General features: G+C 48.2%; 1 protein-coding gene across 4 annotated transcripts in view; it reads right to left on the reverse strand.

The window, feature by feature from the left end:
• Window positions 1-218: 218 nt before the first annotated feature.
• Window positions 219-22139, reverse strand: part of ROBO3 (roundabout guidance receptor 3) — a 120373-nt gene continuing 98452 nt past the window's right edge. Inside the window, exons 14-28 of one of the 4 annotated variants that reach the window (XM_089538436.1) lie at window positions 21893-22109; window positions 21106-21230; window positions 20762-20933; window positions 19534-19728; window positions 18413-18436; window positions 18257-18299; window positions 17389-17546; window positions 7932-8207; window positions 6227-6380; window positions 5890-6117; window positions 3849-4030; window positions 2754-2861; window positions 2336-2518; window positions 1732-1889; window positions 678-765 (exon numbers count right to left, since the gene is read on the reverse strand). In XM_089538436.1, the coding sequence (XP_089394562.1) occupies window positions 754-765; window positions 1732-1889; window positions 2336-2518; window positions 2754-2861; window positions 3849-4030; window positions 5890-6117; window positions 6227-6380; window positions 7932-8207; window positions 17389-17546; window positions 18257-18299; window positions 18413-18436; window positions 19534-19728; window positions 20762-20933; window positions 21106-21230; window positions 21893-22109 (2235 nt within the window). In that variant the 3' untranslated portion in view covers window positions 678-753. Of the gene's footprint in view, window positions 766-1731; window positions 1890-2335; window positions 2519-2753; window positions 2862-3848; window positions 4031-5889; window positions 6118-6226; window positions 6381-7931; window positions 8208-17388; window positions 17547-18256; window positions 18300-18412; window positions 18437-19533; window positions 19729-20761; window positions 20934-21105; window positions 21231-21892; window positions 22110-22139 lie in introns of those variants that run through there. The other 3 variants (XM_089538437.1, XM_089538438.1, XM_089538439.1) reach the window with 3 other exon arrangements.

Below are 22139 nucleotides of genomic sequence, written 5' to 3' on the forward strand. Positions count from 1 at the left end.
GGACAGCTCTTTATGTTAACAGCAGCAGCTGCTGCAGGCATGTGTGATTTGAACAGTTTGGAAATGTTAATTGGGGGAGGGGGGGAGAGATTACATCTTAAAGAATACTCCAGCCAGTATGGCCATGGCATTCTGGGAAAGTAACTTTTCCAAGTTCTAGTTTTGAACTATTTCTCCTGTGCTCTCCAGGATTCCCAAACAGGGTTGTGTGCATCTTGTCAGGGAGAAAGTGAAAGGAGTCCAACAAGATCCAGGTTAACAAACAACTTTATTGGTCATTTTACAAAAGGATTCATGAGCTACCAAAGAACCCCCTTGGTGATCCTTGCCTTGGGGCTGAGCACCTGGACAGTATCTGAGCATGTGCATGTGCTTGGTATGTTGTAGGCTGCTTCTCAATGCCCATCCTGAGCTGGATGACCAAAGGCAAACACCCATCCCCACCACCTTCTCCAATCCCACCCCCCCTCCATTGGGCATGAACTCCCCAGGTGCAGAAATGCCAGAAAAAACCCTTCACAGACCTCAAAAGGCCCAAGGCTGGAGTGTTCCTTTGTCTTGATTTATAAATACAGCTTCCTTGGCTTCCAGGGACTGCCAACGGCCAGACAAAATTTATTTACAAGGGGACAGGTTGCATGGCTCCTTATGGAAGGTCATAAATTAGAAGCATGGGGCCTCCATCCTGTCCCAGGCCAAAGTCCACAGATGCCAATTTCATAGGCCCTGCTCTCACGCCAACTTCATTTGGTTTCATCTTTTCTCCTGAAAGGACAAAGGGGACAAGACATCAGTAGGTCTGACTCTGTTCTTAACTTGTTCTTCTTTTAATCCTCCAGCCAGAATTCTGGCCTACTTCATAGAAGATCCAGGATTGAGGGTAGGGGTGGCTGGGGAAGGAGTAGCAATAGAAAGAATATTTGCAAGTAATTGAAGATTATTATTTTTTATTTTATTTTTTGCAGTTTGGGCCTTATTCTGCACACAATTCTCACATGTCTGTTTTGTGTGGAAAACAGAGTTTTCAGTTTGTATTATTTTCCATGCAGAAAATGCTGTTTCCTGTGCTGAAAATGCTATTTCCTATACAGAACCACATATGAGTTTTGTGCAGAATAAGTCTTGAATTGCAGATTTGGAAACTGGTTTTTTAAGACTTTCTTGCAGCATGAAAAAACTTACTAAAATTGTCCATTGCTTCCTTTGAGAAGAAAATTAGTGAAGAATTACACTCCTAGGATGGAGATACTTGGATACTTCCTACAAGGATGTCCACATTAGGTAATCAGAAATTTTATCTGCAGGGAAGGGTTCCCCTTAGGATGAGTGATAGAAACCACATCCTAACCTTGGGGTTTATGCTCAGCACATCCCTTCCTTCCAACCTAAAACATTTGGCCACCATCAGATATATTCCATCATCTAGAGACATAAGATTGGTAAATACTCAAGACAAGGAAGAACCCCAATTGGCAATTGGCTATCCTTTCCTTCTTAGATAAATATTTTGGCCCACAGCTTCCAGAAGCCTCACCTAGCATAGTGAAAGTAAATGATTCCCGGAGTTGCAATACAAAATATCTGGAACACCAGAGCTTCCCTACTCTTCTGTCGGAGTGTTTAACATGCTGATTATAGGCACATGTTGATGCATCTCCCAGAGCTAGTATCCCTCTGTCTCTCTGTGCCAAAAATAAAAATGGGAAAAGATAGGAAGTGCTACAGCATCACCTCACTGCGTTCGCCTATTGTCCGACTGCGCCCTGACCCATGACCTCTAGATGCTGTTGATCCCCTGGAAGAAGAACTTCCTGTTGTGGAGCAATTGCTTGACACTTGGCTTCTGGAGAGAAAGCTGGGCTTGCTGTAAGGGATGATTTCCTCCTCTGCTAAGAGAGAACAACAACAAAAAAACCAGCTGTGGTTTCACCCATCCTCTGCCATCATTTTGCATTCAGAGCAGCTTCCTGTATATTAATGGATGGAAGCCCAGGCATGTTAAATCATCAGTAATCATTGATCATCATCCAGAGACACAAAGGAACAATTTTACAAGTTTATCTAGGCTGAAATGCAATAAAATGTGCTGAAGTCCTTGGAACTCATTATAAGGAATTGGGCACATACAGTAGCTTCTACTGTTTACCTCTTGTTAGCTGTGCTATTCAACTGAAGCTATGTGGGAAATGGTGAGAGAGCTCCTAATCCCAAACTCTTGGCAGTTCCAGAAGATAAGGGGATGCCCTAGCAGATACACCATAATGAATGCTGGGAAAATTGGCTCCAGATAGACTGACCCCACAGCATAGGAAGTGACCAATGTAGCCACCATTACCATCTCTGTGCTGGTGATAGTGCTGGCCTGCCATTGTGCGATGGATGACTTTCCGCTCTGCAGCTAAGGAACCATTCAGGTCCTTCTCCAGGGCAGAAGGGTCACCGTCCAGTCGTGGAGTGCTGTCTGGAGCAGAGCTGTTGAGGTCTTCTTCAGGTGGTGGCAAGGGTGGTGGTGGAAGATCTACAAGTAAAATCAAGGGGTGAAGACCTGAGTGTCTCATTCCATAGGGACCATAGGATTTAAACTTTCACCACATAGGTTTGTCACTGGAACTCTAGAGATGTTCTTACAGACTACAAATTTCCATTCATTTAAATCTGTTGACATGCGAAAGTTGACATGGGTGTGACTGAATGCACTTGGAAGCTGGAAAGGCATGAGCTCTGAGGCAGAACACAACCTTCTTTGCACTTACCTCCCTGCTTCTTCTCTCGACGGTAGTGGCTAGACTTAGATTTCTTCTTGCCTTTTGCTTTCTGCCCTGGAGGGAGAGGCGTATCTCCAAGGTTAGGATGGGGTTTGCCTGTCAGTAAAAATCCAACAGCTAAGTAAGAGATTATCATCCAGCAATTTAGTTTATCCTACACAAGGCTCAGCCCTGGTAAAGGATAACTATTAAGCAAAACTAGCATGGCTCTATATGGCTGGATGGAGAAAAACAGTTACTACTATGCTGGGGTTTCCTTTCTTGCTAAAAGGAAATGTATCAAATATGCATATATCTAGTATGCTTTTGTCCCACCCTTCCTTTAAGAAAGTTAAAGCACTATGTGTGATCCTGTCCGCCTCTCATTTGATTTTCACTAAAACCATGTAAAACAGGCTAAGCTTGGAAACCCAGAGAATACCATGGCTAAGTGGGGATTTGAACCCTGGTCTTCCCAGTCCTAGTCTGACACTGTGTAACTACTATGGGGCTGTGTCATTCTTCATAGAATTTTCTTAGGCAAGGAGTACTCAAGAGGTGGTTTTGCCAGTTCCTTCCTCTGAAATATAGGGGCTCAACAGTCCCCCCCAAAGGGGTGGGCTGGAGCTGCTTGTTTTTGCTGCCGAGGAAGCTTGCAGCAGTCAAACCGTATGGACTCCCTCAGCACCAAAAAGAACCCAGAAAAAAATGGGTTCTTTTAGGCATGTATGGGCACCACTATCAGTGCGACATTAACGCACTGTGGCACATCAATGATGCAAGTGTGGCACCCCAACATACGGATGCAACGCTGCACTTGCTTCATCATGGTGGCTCCCATGGGGACAAGAGGCTGCCATGATGGCAGCATCCATATGGACTAGGATTTGGGGGTGTGCGGTTGGTGCATGCTCTCAAACCATAGAATCAGCACTGGCACACCACTTCTCACCCGTGTGTCTTGGGCCATAGTCTATCGCACCTGGTATTATCCAGACTTGACCCTGCTTAGCTTCTTAGGTCAGATGCAATTTGGTGCTTTTAGGGTATTTAGGTAATGGGATGACCTAACAAAAAAGCTGTTGTTGGAGAAAATGCACACACCTACTCCTGGGGAGTCCACATTCTCTGCACTTTGCACTGGTGTCTGGCTCAGGTTACGTCGATGACCTTGCCTAGAAGTGATACCTTCAGGTCCCTCTTCAGGTATGTTTAGATTTGGGTTGGATTGAGTCAAAGGAGGACTTGAGGCCCTGAGTAATGGCCCTGAGCCATTGGGTAGCCGCCTTGAAAACAAGAAGCATCAAGTTAAATGGAAAGACAGTCATGATGGCAAAGTGGGGAGAGCAACTCTTTGTATGGTTGTGTGTACGGAATCATAGATTCATAAGAGCTGGAAGAGACTACAAGGCAATCCAGTCCAATCCCCTGCAATACAGGAACTCTCAAAGCACTCCTGACAGATGGCCATCCAACTCTGTTGGAGATGTAATCTCCCAGGATCCGGAACAATGGATGCAAGCTACAGAAAAAGAGATTCCACCTAAACATTAGGAGAAACTTCTTGACAGGGCTGTTTGACAGTGGAACACAGTACCTCAGAGTGTAGTGGAATTTCCTTCCTTGGAGGTCTTTAAACAGAGGCTGGATGGCCATCTGTCGGGGATGCTTTGATTGAGAGTTCCAGCATGGCAGGGTTTGGACTGGATGGTCCTTGCGGTCTCTTCCAACTCTACGATTTTAAGATTCTATGATTCTCTTCCTGTAGTTTGAGCTCATTGTCCTAGTCTCTTGAGCTGCAGAAAACAAGCTGCTCCATTTTCTGTATGACTCCCCTTCAAATATTTAAACAGGGCTATCATATGACCTCTTAACCTTCTTTTCTCCAGGACAAACATACCCAACTCCTTACATTTCTCCTCATAGGGCATGATTTCCAGACCCTTCATCATTTTAGTTGCCCTTCTCTGGACGTATTCCAGCTTGTCAACATTCTTTTTTAATTGTGGCACCCAGAACTAGACACAGTATTCCAGGAGAGGCCTGACTAAAGCAGAATAGAGTGATGACTTCCCTTGATCTAGACAATATACTTCTATTGATGCAGTCTACAATCTCATTGGCCTTTTTAGCTGCCACATCACATTGTTGACTCATGTTCAACTTGTGTCTACTAGGACTCCTGGATCCTTTTCACATGTCGTCTTGTTAAGCCAGGTGTCCCCCATCCTATATTTATGCATATTTATGCTGGGCCAAAACTAACAAAATTAATTTCAATGGGGAGAAATAGGTGGTACTGCACTTTTTCTGCCTAAGTACAGTACCTTACATTACTCCCTGTTGAAATTCATTTTGTTAGTTCTAGACCAGCTTTCTAATCTATTAAGGTCTTTTTGAATTTTGATCCTCTCCTTTGGGGTATTAGCTACTTGTACTAATATAGTGTCATCTGCAAATTTCATAAGCATGCCCTCTATTATTTTGTCCAAGTCATTGATAAAGATGTTGAATGGCACTGGGCCCAGGGCAGAACCCTGTGGCACCCCACTAGTCACTCCTCTCCAAGTTGAAGAGGAGCCATTGTTCAGCACCCTTTTGGTTCAGCCAGTCAACCAGTTACTAATCCATTTAACAGTTGCATTGTCCAGCCCACATTTTACTAGCTTGTTTGCAACAATGTCATGGGGGACCTTGTCAAAGGCCTTACTGAAATCAAGATATACCAACAGCATTTCCTTCATCTACCAAGATGCTAATTTTATCATCAATAGCAAAAAGAAGGATGAGATTAGCCTGGCATGACTTGTTTTTCAGTAGGCCCTAGACTCTTAACAGTTGCTCACTTCTGTTCTAAAAGATAGAATGCAAGCCAATGGGTTTACATGACTAGAGAGGGGAGTTTGGCCTAATATTAAGAAATGTATTTTAATCTTTATCCAAAATCTGCTTCCCCACAATTCCCACCTATGGGTTCCCCTCTGGAAGGCAATATCTGCTCCACTGATGGAAGCTATAGCATTCAAGCATGCAAGACAACAGATCCAGACTTGAGGGCCTTAGAAAAATAATGAGCATGTCAGTGGCATATAAGATAGTCCCACAAAGGTGGACTGCATGCTTTGTAATCAGATATGGTTCATACCTGGGCAAATGTGGGATCTCAAAGTGGTGCAGTCTTGGGATATCCTCAGAAGCTCGCATCTCCTCCCGGGGTGAAGGGGTCAATGTGGCTGTGGACTGTTGTCCATAGGAATTAGCAGGAGAGGAAGCATTGCCCCGAGGTGGAGGTAGAGGACATGCCTCTTCCTGGATGTTCTCCATCAGGTAGGTCCTTTCTGGCAAAGGTGGACACCACTCTTCCATCTCTGAGCTGCAAAGAAAGAATAAATTTAGATATTCTGACTGGGGCACATTGGGCTCTTTATCTCCAACTATCATCCTAAGAAAATGATGTTTCTTATGTTTCATTTACCACTTACCTAACCTCTAGTTCTTCCTCTTCTTCTCCCTCCTCTTCTTCCACATATTGGCTCAGTTCACTGGCAGACGGTGGTGGGGGAAGCACTTCTGTCCAGTTGAGGGATGGTGTTTTCACTGGTTTCCCCATTGATTTTTGTTTCATAGGCTTAGCAACTATGAAGACAGACGGAAGCTAAAAAGAGGTACTCTCAGACACAGTAAAGGGCTAATGCAGTACAGTCTGTAGAGTTGTTTGACTATGTAAAATTCAGTCAGTGCAATCTCATACTCAGAAGTAAGATTTGTTAAGGTTAACTGAACTGACCCTCTAGCAAATGTGGTTAGGATTTCAGCCAACAGTACTAATGATTTAAATCTTACAACATTCCTCAACATACATAAATCAGTTTCTTTTCTACATACTCCAGATGGGCCAAATGTGTTGGGAGGCTGCAGTATTTGTTACTGTAGTTCTTCAGAGTGCAACAAAACACAGAATCAGAAAGCAGCAATACCATTATTGGGCCAACTCCAAATAATAAAATACATCATGAAAGCTTTCAAAGCTTCATTGACTTCTTCATCAGGCATTAAAAATCATACATAAGAAAAATGGTGATGATCTTAGTCACAGGCCTACATTCTGACTGAGATGTTGTCAGTTATGATGATATTGAAAGATTTCACTGCAAATATTTACTTGGAAGTAAATAAAGTGAATGGATAGACAAATGCGGGGTGCCGTTTACAACTTCACTTTAAACAAGGAAATGTTTTTGGCTGGCACTGATGGTATGTAGTGAATTAAGGACTAAACTATAACAAATACCACTCACACAGACAGGGACAATGTTACTGGCTTTTTACAAGTAAATAGGAGGTGCATTTTGAGCAAGAACAGGCTCTTGTTGTACAAGTTAGAGTGGGTTCTAACCATCCCCTCACCTGTGGTTTCCCTTCAAATTAACCCCCATCCCACTCTTCTGTTTGCATTGGGGGAGAAGCTACCATAGAAGTAAATAGGCACTTTGCCCCAATGCAAATAGCAGACACAGAGCCCTTTATCCACATTATATTGGGGAGTCAAAGTCAGAGATGTGTTGCACAATGTTCCATGTCTTGAACATCTTCTCAAAACATGCCTATGGCTCTGTTTCTTCCCCTTCTCTCTTTCTTCAACTCTGTCTTTCCAGGTCCCCTTTTAATTAATCTCTCAGTCTTAAACATCAGTCAAATAAGAGTTAAGTTAATAAGAGGTTGTCTTCTGAGTCAGATCTATCTAGCTCTGCGCAGCCTACATTGACTGGCAGCATCTCAAGCATAGGTGTTTTGCAAGATCATTTTAATTAGAGATTCAACCTGGAATTCAACACCATCATCATTAGTATTTCCAAAAACTAGGAGTTTTCTACTCTATGGGTGCACCTACACTGTAGAAATAATGCAATCTGACACCACTTTAAGTGCTGTACCTACATCTATGGAATCTTGGGATTTGTAGTTTTACAAGGTCTTTAGCCTTCTCTGCCAGAGTGCTGGTGCCTCACAATCTGAAAATCCTAAAATGCTGTAGCATGGGGCCATGGCAGTTAAAGTGGTGTCAAACAGCATTATGGCTACAGTGTAGATGTACGCTAGGACATAGCAGTTTTAGTGAATGATACCATTACAATTGGAGAGAGGAAATGAAAGATGGGTAGCTTGTTGCATGCTGATAGTTCCTACCACTCTCTGCCCTGCCCCGTTCAGGCTGGGCATACTGGATGCTGGAGATCCCAGGTTGTGTGTTCCACTGACTCTCTTCTTCATCAGGTGAGTGGAGATGGGTAGCTCCATAGGGCACCACAGGTGTTGTGGCATATGGGGTGGTATGCTGTGAAAAGGCCCCATTGAAAGTCCTCATGTCATCACTGGCAGGGTCAATGGTGCTGTAAATGGGCCCATCGGAGACTCCTGTTCCAAACTTCTCAGTCTGAGCAATATAATTGGAAATCCCAGCATCTGGAAACAAAGAGGCACCATCATATCCTTGATTTCCTAGGTCTTCTGGTTCTGCAGGAACAGATTTTGTGTGGTTTGATTTTAAGAACTTCCCACACTTATGGGTTTTGAGAATTAGCTCTAATCCAGACTTGAAGGGAAGGAGGATTAGTCCTGCTGTTTTCCTCTGTAAAGGACAGGGAGGTTGTGACCTGGTAAATCTGGTTTGCTTGTCTCTGCAGTTTCCTAAAAGATTAAACCTCTTACATGAATCTATTCATTCCAAACTCCATAATGTCATATTTGCTAGTCAAACATGAACAGGTTGCTTATCTGTAACTGTGGCTCTTCTAGTGGTCTTCTGTGAACTCACACATTTAGGTGTTCTGCACCTATGCAGTGCATTCTCAGAAACTTCAGGAACAGAGATTTGATTCTTTTAGGTGGTAGTCCTGCCCACCCTCCATTTTGTTCTTCTGTTCCTGCTCAGTTCCTTCTGTTCCAAAGGAGGCTGCAGACAAGCATCCAAGAAACTAAGGAGCAGGACAGTAAAAGAGGGGAGGATGGGCAGGTGTGTGTGAGTTCACAGAAGACCAGCCAAAGAACTACAGTTACAGGTAAGCAACCTGTTTTTCTTTGTGGTCTCTGTAGCCCTTATCAGATGAGTCTGGAACTGGGGGTCTTCAGCACTGGGCGGTTCGAATTCACGTTATTTCGCACAATACCATCATACCAGCATTCGAATGGCCCAATCCGAACTCACGTGAATGCGCGAGATGCCGAACTGAATGCGTACTGGCTCCTCTTTTTGGAGCGTGTTGGCCAGTGCGCTGATAAGGGGATTGGCAATATCTGTCCGGGATTGCTGCCAGCAATCTCTGACTTATGCTGATACGTGTAGGCAAAACAAACCTTGTGGAGAAGCAGTCAAAGAGCAAGCCGAGGAAACAAGCCGGTGTCGGGGTTGCAGAAAGTCAAGCGTGCCGAAAGACGAGCCGAGGTCAGGAAGCCAGAAAGCAGCGTGGTCAAAACAGTCCGAGGTCACAATAGCCAAGAGATAACAAAGGTCCGGTCCGAGGTCAAGGTAGCAAGGAAGCAAGGTAACAAGATGTCTGGAGCTAGAGCGACAGCAATCACACCAAGGGCTCATGCAATAAACTCTAGCAACAAACTCAAGCCTCTCTTCCACTTAAATCAGGGAAGCTCTCCCTCGAGCCACCTGAGGCTGATTTGCTAACTGTCTTTCTGCAATCCTCCTGGATCTGCGCCTGCAAGCACTCTCGGCCCTTCTCTCTTGATAGGAAGGCACCTGCAGGCAAGCTTCGTCTCCAGACTCACCACTAGGCTGTGGTACCGAAGGAAGCCTCTCTGTGGCACTAGGACCTGGTTGAATCTCCTCCTCTGGGACTGGAGGATCACAGCTGGGACCTGGCAGGGCAGGAACAGCACCTGGCGTTGCCTCAATCAGCCCTTGCTCTGGAGGAGGCTCATCCTCCTCCTCATCCTCCGAGAGCTGATCTTGGCTGGCCATGACATCATTCCCCCTCCCATAATGCTCTCCCTCCAACTGTGGAGGACGAGGTCTGTCGGAGCAGCGGCGGTGGAAAGCCCGAACGAGCCGTGGAGCATGAACGTCCGAGGCGTTCTCCCAAGAACGCTCCTCTGGCCCGTAGCCGACCCAGTCGACCAGGTACTGGAGGCGCCCCCGACGGCGACGAGAGTCCAGGATCTGGGCCACTTCAAACTCTTGCTCCCCATCCACCAAGACTGGATCAGGCGGTGGCGTCGTACCAGCATCAGGCCGAACATCAGAGGCTGGGAGCAGCAGGGAGCGATGGAACACCGGATGGATCCGCCAAGTCTGAGGAAGTTGGAGCCGAAACGCCACCGGATTCACCTGGGCCATGATCTTGTATGGCCCCACAAACCGGGCGTCCAGCTTCCGGCAGGGCCTCTGTAGTGGCAGATGACGTGTGGACAGCCAAACCGAATCCCCCACCTTCAAAGGAGGACCCTCCTGGCGATGCCGATCTGCACCTCTCTTATAGGCCTCCTTAGCCACCTCGAGCTGCTCTTGCAACAGGGACTGCGCTGCCTGAAGCTCCTGGAGCCACTCGTCCGCCGCAGGCACCTTGGAGACTGGAGCCACCGCTGGGAACCCTCGTGGATGGAAACCTCCCGTGGCGAAGAATGGCGTCTGCTGAGTGGACGCATGCACAGAGTTGTTATACGCGAACTCCGCCAATGGGAGCAACTCCACCCAATTGTCCTGCCTGTAGCTGGCATAGCAGCGGAGGTACTGCTCCAAGGTCCCATTGGTCCTCTCCGTCTGCCCGTCTGACTCCGGATGATGCGCAGAAGACAGGTGGGGCGCGACATCCAGGAGTCGGAGCAAACTGGTCCAGAATCGAGCGGTGAACTGGCTGCCGCGATCCGAAATTACCCCTTCGGGCAATCCATGGAGCCTGAACACATGCTGCACAAATAGTCGGGCCGTCTCCTTTGCAGTGGGCAGACCAGCGCATGGGATGAAGTGCGCCATCTTCGAAAAAAGATCCACCACTACCCAAATGGTGGTGCAGCCAGCAGAGAGGGGCAGGTCAGTAATGAAGTCCATGGACACCATCTTCCAGGGCCCCGACGGCGTCGGCAGCGGCATTAACAACCCCGCCGGCCGACCCGGATGGTCCTTTGCCCGATGGCATACTGGGCATGTGTCCACATACTTGGCCACCTCCGCCCGAACTCGAGGCCACCAAAACTCTCGGGTGAGGAGGTGCAAAGTCTTACAAAAGCCAAAGTGACCTGCTGGCTTGGAGTCGTGGCACAGCCGCAACACCGCCTCCCGACACGGTCCTGCTGGTACATACAGGCGGCCCCGGTGGTAGAGCAGGCCGTCCCGCATGGTGAAGGGCGAAGCATCCCCTTCCCCTGAATGCTGTGCCACCAATGGGTCCTGGCCCTGGAGTTCCCGGATCTGGTCCACCAGCGCGGCCTCCCTCGGCGCCGCAGCAAAATTCTCTGGACGCAGGATGGTGGACTGTAATTCCCTCCCTGGGTTCGTGGCGTACTCCGGCTTGCGGGAAAGCGCATCCGCCTGTCGGTTCCGGGACTGGGGAATGTACTTCAGTTGGAAGCGGAAGCGGGCGAAAAAAGATGACCAGCGCTGTTGCCTCTGAGACAGCTTCCTGGCCGTCTGCAGGTGCTCCAAATTCCTGTGGTCAGTGTGGACCACCACCGGGTGTGCCGCCCCCTCCAGCAGGTGTCGCCAGGTCTCGAAGGCCGCCTTGATCGCCAACAGCTCCTTTTCCCAGATAGTATAGTTCAACTCCGGAGGAGAGAGTTGCCGGGAGTAAAAGGCACAAGGCAGCAGATGCCCCTGGGGACCCACGGGCTGGAGCAGCACCGCCCCGATGGCCACGTCTGAGGCGTCTGCCTCCACAACAAAGGGTGTGCGAGGGTCTGGGTGCTGCAGAATCGGGGCCGACGTGAAGCGCACCTTCAAGGCCTCGAACGACGCCTGTGCCGCCGCCGTCCACAGGAACTGTCCCTTCCCCTGCAACAGTTGGGAGATGGGGCTGGCGAGGGCCGCATAGTCCTCAATAAACTTCCTATAGAAGTTGGCGAACCCCAAGAACCGCTGCACATCCTTCCTGTTGCGAGGAGGCTGCCAAGACAACACCGCCTTGACCTTGGCTGGGTCCATAGCCACGCCCTGTGCTGAGACAGTGTACCCCAGAAAGTCCACCTCCCGGAGGTCAAAAGCACACTTCTCCAGCTTGGCATACAAGCGGTATTCCCTCAGGCGCTGGAGCACAGCACGCACATGGGAATCATGGGCTTCTTGATTGGGGGAATAAATCAAAAAATCGTCCAGGTAGATAATCACGAACCGGTCCAAATAGTCCCTGAACACATCATTCACAAAATGCTGGAATACGGCAGGGGCATTGCAGAGACCAAAGGGCATGACCGTATACTCATAATGCCCATACCGAGTCTGGAAGGCCGTCTTCCACTCATCCCCTGCCCGAATCCTCACCAAGTTGTAGGCCCCACGAAGATCCAGCTTGGTGAAGACCTTGGCATGACGAAGCCTCTCCAACAGCTCTGGAATCAAGGGCAAGGGGTAGCGGTTGCGGACAGTGATCTTATTCAAGGCCCGATAGTCATTGCAAAGGCGCAACTCCCCACACTTTTTGCGGACAAAGAGCACCGGGGCACCCGCAGGAGACTTGGAGGGACGGATGAAGCCCCGCTGCAGGTTTTTCTCCAAAAAATCCCTCAGAGCCGCCAGCTCAGGCTCTGAGAGAGAATAGAGACGCCCCGCCGGAATAGGGGCCCCCGGCACCAGATCAATGGCACAGTCATAGGGCCGGTGCGGGGGAAGCCGGTCCGCCTCCTTTTTGTCGAAAACATCCGCAAAGTCCCGGTATTTCTCCGGCAGCGTCACCTTGCCATCCTGAGCCTCTGCCACCACTGCCGCTGGGATCCGCTCCGGCCAGCAGTGCTCCTGACAGTACTCAGAGCCGAAAAGCACCTCCCGCCGGGACCAGGAAATATGCGGGTCATGCCGCGAGAGCCACGACATGCCCAACACCAACGGGAAGTGCGGGACCGCTGCCAACAAAAAACGAAGCTCCTCAACATGGCCCTGGATCTCCAGATGAAGCAACGGCGTCTGATGAGTCACCGGGCCTGAGCGAAGGAGCCGTCCATCAATGGTCTCCACCGGCCGGGGCTCGAGCAGTGCTTCCATGGGAATCCCATGCTGACGAGCAAACGCCAAGTCCATGAAGCAGCTAGAGGCTCCTGAATCCAGCATGGCCCCTACCGGCAAAAGTTCCATGGATGGGAGCCGCAGGGTGGCAGCCACTAGCAGGGGGTCCCTCCGAGAGACCAGAGTAGCAGGAGCGGGTTTTGAACAGGCCCCCAGGTGGCAAACCCTCTCTACACCTGGGGTGCGCCGTTTCCCGGCGGCTTGGCACGACGTCCTTTGGCCGGGCAGACCCTGGCAAAATGTCCAGCGAGGCCACAATACAGGCAAAGGCCCTCCCGCCTCCTCCGGTCCTTCTCTGTCCCTGAGAGCCGGGGCCGAGCTCCTCCCAGTTGCATTGGTTCCTCGGTGGTTCCAGGAGCAACAGTCTCAGAAGCAACTGCAGGAGGTGACGACACAGGAAGCGGAGGCAGTGAGAGGCCAGCTTGTCGAGCCTCTTTCCGAGCCGTAAGGCGGCAGTCCAGTCGGATGGCCTGGGTAATTAAGGCCGACAGGGTTGCTGGGGGTTCAGAGCGGGCCAGTTCGTCCAGGATCCCAGCCGACAGTCCCTGCCGAAACACAGCCTGCAAAGCACTATCACTCCAGGTAACATCCTGGGCAAGAAGGCGGAAAGCCACTGAGTAATCCGCCACCGAACCCTGGCCCTGCTTCAAAGTCAACAGCCGGTGCTCAGCAGTCTCAGTCCTAACTGGGTCTCCCCAAGTGTCTTTAAACTCCTTAACAAAGGATTCCCAGTTATCAAGCACCGGGCTGTTTGCATTCAAATAAGGCGTTGCCCATTTACTAGCTGGGCCAGACAACAGACTGATAACAAAGGCCACCTTATATGAGTCTGTGGGAAAATCTGCCTTCCTGATTCTAAAATGCAAACTGCAGCTGGCCAAGAAGCTCTCCAGCATAGCCCGGTCTCCAGAGAATTTCTCAGGCAAAGCAGTGAGACACTTGGTTCTTGGTTTAGGCTGAGGTGGCTGCGGAGCTGGAGCTTGGTTTTGCAGCTCTGCCATAGCCTGAGTGAGCATAGCAACCTGAGTTGTCAGCTTTTGGTTCTGCTCCAACAGTTCTTTAACGAGCACTGCTTCTGCCATTCTGTTATCAGCAATGATTAAGGCTAGAGTTTATTATGTCCGGGATTGCTGCCAGCAATCTCTGACTTATGCTGATACGTGTAGGCAAAACAAACCTTGTGGAGAAGCAGTCAAAGAGCAAGCCGAGGAAACAAGCCGGTGTCGGGGTTGCAGAAAGTCAAGCGTGCCGAAAGACGAGCCGAGGTCAGGAAGCCAGAAAGCAGCGTGGTCAAAACAGTCCGAGGTCACAATAGCCAAGAGATAACAAAGGTCCGGTCCGAGGTCAAGGTAGCAAGGAAGCAAGGTAACAAGATGTCTGGAGCTAGAGCGACAGCAATCACACCAAGGGCTCATGCAATAAACTCTAGCAACAAACTCAAGCCTCTCTTCCACTTAAATCAGGGAAGCTCTCCCTCGAGCCACCTGAGGCTGATTTGCTAACTGTCTTTCTGCAATCCTCCTGGATCTGCGCCTGCAAGCACTCTCGGCCCTTCTCTCTTGATAGGAAGGCACCTGCAGGCAAGCTTCGTCTCCAGACTCACCACTAGGCTGTGGTACCGAAGGAAGCCTCTCTGTGGCACTAGGACCTGGTTGAATCTCCTCCTCTGGGACTGGAGGATCACAGCTGGGACCTGGCAGGGCAGGAACAGCACCTGGCGTTGCCTCAATCAGCCCTTGCTCTGGAGGAGGCTCATCCTCCTCCTCATCCTCCGAGAGCTGATCTTGGCTGGCCATGACAATATCCTGGATTGGGGCTCTGTTCGATCTCAGTGCGAATGGCTCTGGTGTGACTACCCAATCCTGAATTCCATCGCAAGACCCCCAGATTCCAATTTTAACTTCCGGTGGGTCTTTCCTCTTGCCGGTTCCAGGGAAGCGGGGGGGGGGGGGCGGTTCCAGCGGCCTCCTCCTCCTCCTCCCGGCTTGGGAGCCAGCATAAGCTGCATCCCAAGAAGGGAAGAGGCGCGGGGGGCCGCTGGAATCGTGGTTCCAGCAGCCTCCTCCTCCTCCTCCCGGCTTGGGAGCCAGCATAGGCTGCATCCCAAGAAGGGAAGAGGCGCGGGGGCCGCTGGAACGGCGGCGATCGCCGCGATTCTAGCGGCCCCCGCGCCTGTTCCCTTCTTGGGATGCAGCTTATGCTGGCTCCCAAGCCGGGAGGAGGAGGAGGAAAAAAGCATCCCCATTTACTTAGATGGCCATCCAGCCTCTTTGACAGCCGCTGGAACTGGTCCTCCCCCCCCCCCCCTCAGAATACATATTCACACACTCACACACACACACGTACAACTGGGCATTGCTAATTTGTTGCAAGGGAAGGTCATGGTAACGTTAAAACCAAGCAGGAATGTAGAGAGTAAACAGAGAGGAATGTAGAGAGGGCACGTTGTATCGCGATTGTTAATGTGCATGAGCTGGCTCTCCAGCTGTTTACCGGGCTGTCATGACGTGACCTCCCCTTTCACCCCGGAAGCGTTTAAGGTCGCAACCCATGCAGGGCACCACTGAGCATGTGCGAGGGGGCCGATACGAATCGGCCAATCCTCATGTTGAGCACCGGTGTGACAAAACATTCTGCACTGAATGCACTTCGCGCGAATGCGTATTGGCCAATTTGAATCATGCCAATTCGGAGGGGCTCCCAGGTATGATGGTATTGTGCAAAATAACGTGAATTCGAACCGCCCAGTGCTGAAGACCCCCAGTTCCAGACTCATCTGATAAGGGCTTGTGACTCACATACTGGGGAGACTAGCGAGCTATTAAAACTTGATGGAGGGAGTGTCCTGCAAAGAAATGTAAATTGTTTCAGGTGAGCTCACAAAGAAAAACTGCTTACGTGACAAGTAGAAAGGTGCAAAACTTTTCCCCTGGTGAAAAGTTCGGGAAGATGTATTGATAAGAGACTTCATAAAGTTGGCCTGAATCCACATAGTAACAGAAGGGAAAATGATCATCCCCATGAAGATCTCTAGGAGAGCCTTATGGAGAATAATAGATGTGACAACTGCAGCTGTGATGGCGGTCATAAAAAACATAATCATCCCTGGAGGGTCTCCTGTCAAGATGTCTACAAATGGCAGAAATTGAGAGTTGAGTGAACCGGAGTGATGTGAGTGACTGTGAAAAGGAAGGCAAGTGAAGCACAGCCCTGGTGTTGAGGAGGCAAGTGTAACATGTGACTCCAGGACTGCAGGCTTAGTCTCGAAAGAGGATTGTCGAAGTAAAGGGTCTGTATCTCCCCTCATTGGGATGGAGTCCAGGATCTCACCATCTGAAGGAGAGTCCAAAGCAACTTGAACCATATTAAGAGGTGATAAGGGTATCAGTTGAGGTATAAGAGTTGGTGATTGCAAGATGGGCAGGGCAGATAACACTGACTTTGCTGAAGTAACACGGGCAGGTACCTGCTTGCCCTGTTTATCTCACTTCTTTTTCTTAGCTTCCTCTTCTCAATATGAGGGGAGGGAGAAGAACAGCAAACATCCAAGTTTCATTCTGCTATTAAAGGCAGATTACGCTGGATAGGGACTGGATGGACAGGTAAGCTTGGAACAACAAGAGGACTCAAATCTGAGGAACTAGTACTGAGGAAGGCATCGAAACCAGGAGCAGAACCAATAGTCTGGGAATGTTGGGGAGTCACGCTGTAACCCTCTGAGGGTTTCTGTCTCTTTGCTCCCTGAAGGGAATCTGAATCCAGGGGACATTCAGTAGGACGAAATGTATCTGAGTCAGACAACATCTGAGGAGGAATGGAGACTGTGGCCGAAGGGGCTCAGGCTGATTGAAGAGCCAGTTCATACAAATGGGACTCACGATTTTTCCTGTCCTGAGGTGTAAAAGCCTTGCAATGCGGGCAGGAATTAATATTGTGGGCTTCTCTTAAACATAAAAGACAACAGGATCATCGATTCCTATCTGGGAGAGTAATCCCACATTTGATGCAATGCTAGAAAGATGAGGCGGAGAATGCCATCATTGACTATGTGAGTCTGGAACAAACAATGAAACAGTGAAAACTGAACATAATAGTCACCAAATCCAAATTGGAAGCTGAAAGAAGTCCAAAATAATCCACGATCTGAAGGAAGAACAAAGAAAAACCAGCAGGAAACACTAGAATAATAAGAGAGGCTCTTTTTAATGCTGCTCGTGCAGCAGACAAAATGGAGGGTGGGTGGGGCTACCACCTAAAAGTATCAAATCTCTATTCCAGAAAATTCTGAGACTGCAGTGTGCAGGCGCAGAACATCCCGGTGTGAGAGTTACAGGAAACACGAAGAAGAAGTATGCTTTCTGCTCACCTCTGCTGCATTTGACTTTCTGCTTAGGGAGATGTTACACTGATGGCAGTTCTTACCATTGTAGTATCTTTCAGTGCCATTGTGGTTTCCTGGGCAGCAGGTCACTCCAGGTTCCTTTGTTTTTCCATTTCGAAGCAGGTTTGGGGCTGGCCATGAATCTGCCAGCCATGGATAGCTGGAGGCACTAGTGGCCATGGCAAGCATGCCAGGCCGGCTGAAGGAGAGACATGCAGTCAAGATTAGATCTTGTCTGTCCTTTCATCAATATATTTTTTAAAAATCCTAATACATATCTGTTTTTAGACATTGCCCCAAATCCTATTGCTTAATTTCAGCTAAACCTGTTGCACTGAATAAACTGGTGAATGGTGAATCAACACATACATAAATCCAATTGATTTAATGGGTCTGTTTTATTTGGGAAGGGCAGCTATGAAAGAACTGGACAAGAGAGGGAGACCACATGCCACATGGTTGGACTCAACAGAGAGGACACAGGCCAAGGCCTGCAGGAGCTGAGCAGATGACAAGTGGTCTTGGAGAGGTCTCATCTACAGAGTTGGCACAAGCTGAGGTCAACTTGAGGGCAGTTACCAACAACAACAACTTTAGTTAGGACTAAAATAGCATTTAGCCCACAGTTTTGTCTATATACATTTTTTATTCATGTTTGCCTGATATACACATTTTTCTAAGCAGTTTTCCATCATGAAATACTTTTTGTACATTTCTTTCACTACTGTACACATCTTTATGAGTCTTTTCCCTACTCTACACATTTCTTGATCCAAAACATCAAGTGCAAATATTGAAATGCAACAGTTTCTGGACTGTGTTATTTGTTTTTGGACATATGAATTTTGTAAGGCTATATTTCAATGCAAATTGATTTTAAAATTTCCCATCGTTCCTTTCTGCACTCACCTGCCACTGCTCCGTGTGGCCCCATCTGCATGGGGGAAAGACACTGAAAGAAAAGATCCACATAAGGTCAGTGACAATATCTTGAGGAATAATGTTTGCTTGGCTGGGAGTGCTAAGGGAAAAGCAATGTGATGGAATTGAGGGAAAGAAGCTTACCTGCTGGTGTGTATGCAAAGGAAGCTGTAAAGAAAAGCAAGCAAAAGAGTGAGATAGTTCAGAGCATGGCATGCTTGTGGACAGCAGAGGTGGGGAGGGCTCGAAGGCTGGAGGGCTTATAGCTGTCCAGCAAAGCACATGCTTTGCATACAAAATGCCATACATTATGCCAACAACTGTTATCCCAGTTGAAGGGATGAAAATGACCCAACCCTGGAAAACCACTGCCAGCAGATAGTAGATGGGCAAATAGTTTTACTTAGTACCAGCACCTCTAAGCAGCAGCCTGGGCTTGGATTCTGAATTGTGGAAAGAATGGCTGGCAACAGAGGCACAAGGGTCAAATGCAAACTGGATCTCAGCACTGTGACCCAGCCTGAACCCACAGGATCAGGACTCCTGAACTAGGATCCCATGAACTGAGATCTCTGGTGTCTCCTCTCTCAAGTGCCTGTACCTCCTAGGGAACTAAACATCCATATCACATACCCAAGACCTGCTCCTTTAAGTCAGGTAGGCTTCCACTTTCAGGAACAGGCACAGCAGGGGAATAGTGATCTGCCCCTTAAGGCTCAAAAAGGCTTCAGTCACTTCCTACCTATCTTTGGAGCACTTGGAGCTGTCCATGGTACTGCCTTCTTCTAAGGCAGGGGTAGGCAACCTTTTTGAGCCGGGGGCCGGGTTGCCCTCAGACAACTGGGGGGCCGAAGCCAAAAAATAAATAATTAAATAATTTTTTTAAAAAAATTAAATATATAAATAAACCAGGACAAATGTAGGACAAAATTTTCAAATGGAAGACACTTTTAAAAAAAAAATGGAGGACACGCGAAAAAATTTGCTGATTTTTTAAAAAATGTTAATATAAATGCATGTTTCTGAGGCTTCTATAGACAATTGCCCCCCAAAGGCCCCGGCGGCAATCGGTGGCAGGACCTGGCTGGGGCCGGTCCCAAGGCCTTGCCGGGCCGCATCCGGCCCGCGGGCCGCAGGTTGCCTACCCCTGTTCTAAGGCACCCACTGGACTTTGGGAACCTGCCTACACACTTAGGTAGCCAGGCAATGTTTTCCCTTTTAAAAGGAAGAGCAAGGAGGTGGCATAAAATCTTAGCTTGTCTTACCTGTGTAGTGACTTAACTCCTTTCTCTTTTTCCGACGACAGTAGATCCACACACTGAAGCACATGAGGATGACCCAGCAAGCCCCTCCGATGCCTGCTATGAAGGCTGGCTGTTTCACCACATCTGTGATCTGCTCAGCAAGGCTCACACTGTCCCCGCTGCTCACAGGCACTGTGTCCTGGTCTGGCAAAGGCTCTACAGGGGAGGCAAAAGTATCCACAGTGAGAGGAGATATATAGCTGTGTCAGTTGCCACCAAAGTGGAAAGAGGTGGAAATTTGCATGACCAACTGCTTTCAGTAAAAACTATCCCTCAGTTTTTAAATCTAATACAAAACAAAAGTTCCTGGGAGCTAGTAGGGAGAACTCTAGTATCTGACTTGCTGTTTTTCTATTTGGAGGGGGGAAATTGTATGCAGGAACATTCCATTACAGGAGCAATCTGAATATTACAGCTCCGACGTGGCTTGGTTATTTCAGTGAGGAAAATGATACAGCACTAAGAAAAACAGGCAGATTGGCTTTAGCAGTACTACAACAGCTACTTTCCATTCCATCATTCCACCAAGATCCGATGACTGCTCCATCGAGCACCTCAGCTACTTCCTCTTACCCGTCACCCTTCCATCTCCCTTAAAATTGACCATCTAGATTTAATTCCCCAAATCAAAGGGTATTGGGTAAAAAGCCCTTCCACAACAAAATAATTTACAAAAGATACCAACATTGGGAAGAAAATCAATTCTTCTTGGAGGATATTGCAGGGATTGAACATCCCAACTGAGAAGGCTCTCTCATATGGGGGAGTCCCACCCTTTTGGAATCTAATTTAAACCTCTTAGCTTTCCCAGATGACCACACTCTCTTCCTCAAGATACCACTCTTTGGGGTTTTCCCAGCTTTATAAGATTTCCCCATCCATCTAAAGGGGTGTCTCCTTTAAGGCTTAGTTCACTTGTAATCAGAGTTTTAAACTAGAATATGCTGCTGGCTTTAATCCCCAATTCTTGAAGTTTTGGCCATGCCTACCACTAGAATGCGGCTCCTGGGAGTCTCTTTTAAATGGAATATATCTCTCAGGCTGAAAGATGCTCCCCAATAATGACTGACAATTACCCAACCAAAGGTGGTTGAACAAGTAAAAAGGACTCCTGAAATAAGTCTGATAGATGGGAAAGAAGGATCATATAGGAAAGAAACAGTTTTATTTTCACACAGTGGGTACTCACTGATCTGTAAGGTCACTGGGGCACTCCTCACTCCCACACCTGCACTAGTGGCTGCCGCCACCTCAGTGCGATAGACCATGCCTGGCACCAGGCCCAGCAAGACTGTTGAATGCACTGTGCCATCCACTGTCTTATTGATATGATAACGAGACTCATTGCCAAGGCACCACACCTGACAAAACAGCAGAAGATTTGAAACATTCAATATCATTGCAGAAAGGAGATTTCCCATTACTTGTTTCACAGCACTGTTGGCACTTCTTGTTATTGTCAGACCTCTGAGAGCTTTTGACCAGCCTTTGTGGTTTCACTAGGTCCAAGAATGTATGGAGAGCCAACCTCACCTGGTAATCCTGGATGATCCCATTTTGCTCTGCAGGGGGAGGTGGCTCCCAGGATATGCTGATACTGGTACTGTTGCTTGTCCCCACTGTGACCACTGTAACTCCTTGAGGAGGAGCACTTGGGACTGGACAGGAAGGAACAGAAGTAGTACATTGTTCAGAGCTCTTTGACAAAGACAAAAAGTATGTAGTATTTGAAGATAATTCCGAATCTCAGAATGGTACCTGAACTTGTGGCTAGGAATGCTGAGTTACACAAAAGGCTGTAAAAAAAGGCCGTCCACCATTTCATAGAATCATACAATCATAGAGTTGGAAGAGACCACAAGGGCCATCCAGTCCAACCCCATGCCATGAAGGAACTCAAATAACCCCCAACAGATGGCCTTCTGTTTAAAGACCTCCAAGGAAGGAGACTCCACCACTCTCTGAGAGAATGTGTTCCACTCCTGTTAATTGCCTTAGGTCCTCTGGAATTTAACTCCTATGATCTCTCACTATTAGTTATATTGGGTAAGGCCTATGGAACTTGCAGTCTCTATTTTCAGTCATCTGTCACCTGCAGTCTTCATGCTCTTTGAACTTTCTTTGTAGGACTAGGCTAGCCAGAATGGAGTATGTCTGAAGACAAACTGCTGGGTATAGGAGGAAAAACAAAGTGGAGGTGTTGAGGGAATATAACCTTCTACAGATAAGAAATTGTGTGTGTGTGTGTGTGTGTCTGTCTGTCTGTCTGTCTGCATATGGAGAGAGACTCACAGAGAGTTCCCTCCCCTCTCACACTTACCTTCTTCTGGAGTGCGCACAAGGAGCACCTCACTGTCCATGCCCTGGAACTCATCAAAATATGGACGTATTTTGATCTCATACTCCTGGCCTTTGCGCAGATCAACTAGAACAGTGCTACGTTCCGTAGGTGATTTTACATCCTGCACCAACCAGGCACTGCCCTTGGTACGGTACATCACTCGGTATCCTTGGATGAACTGAGCTTGACGATCAACCTAAGTGTGAAGAAGACATACCATGAAATT

Source organism: Sceloporus occidentalis, unplaced genomic scaffold, assembly GCF_023333645.1.
Source record: "Sceloporus occidentalis isolate IW3139 unplaced genomic scaffold, rSceOcc1.0.p SCAF_9, whole genome shotgun sequence".
In the NCBI taxonomy this organism is placed as follows: domain Eukaryota; kingdom Metazoa; phylum Chordata; class Lepidosauria; order Squamata; family Phrynosomatidae; genus Sceloporus; species Sceloporus occidentalis.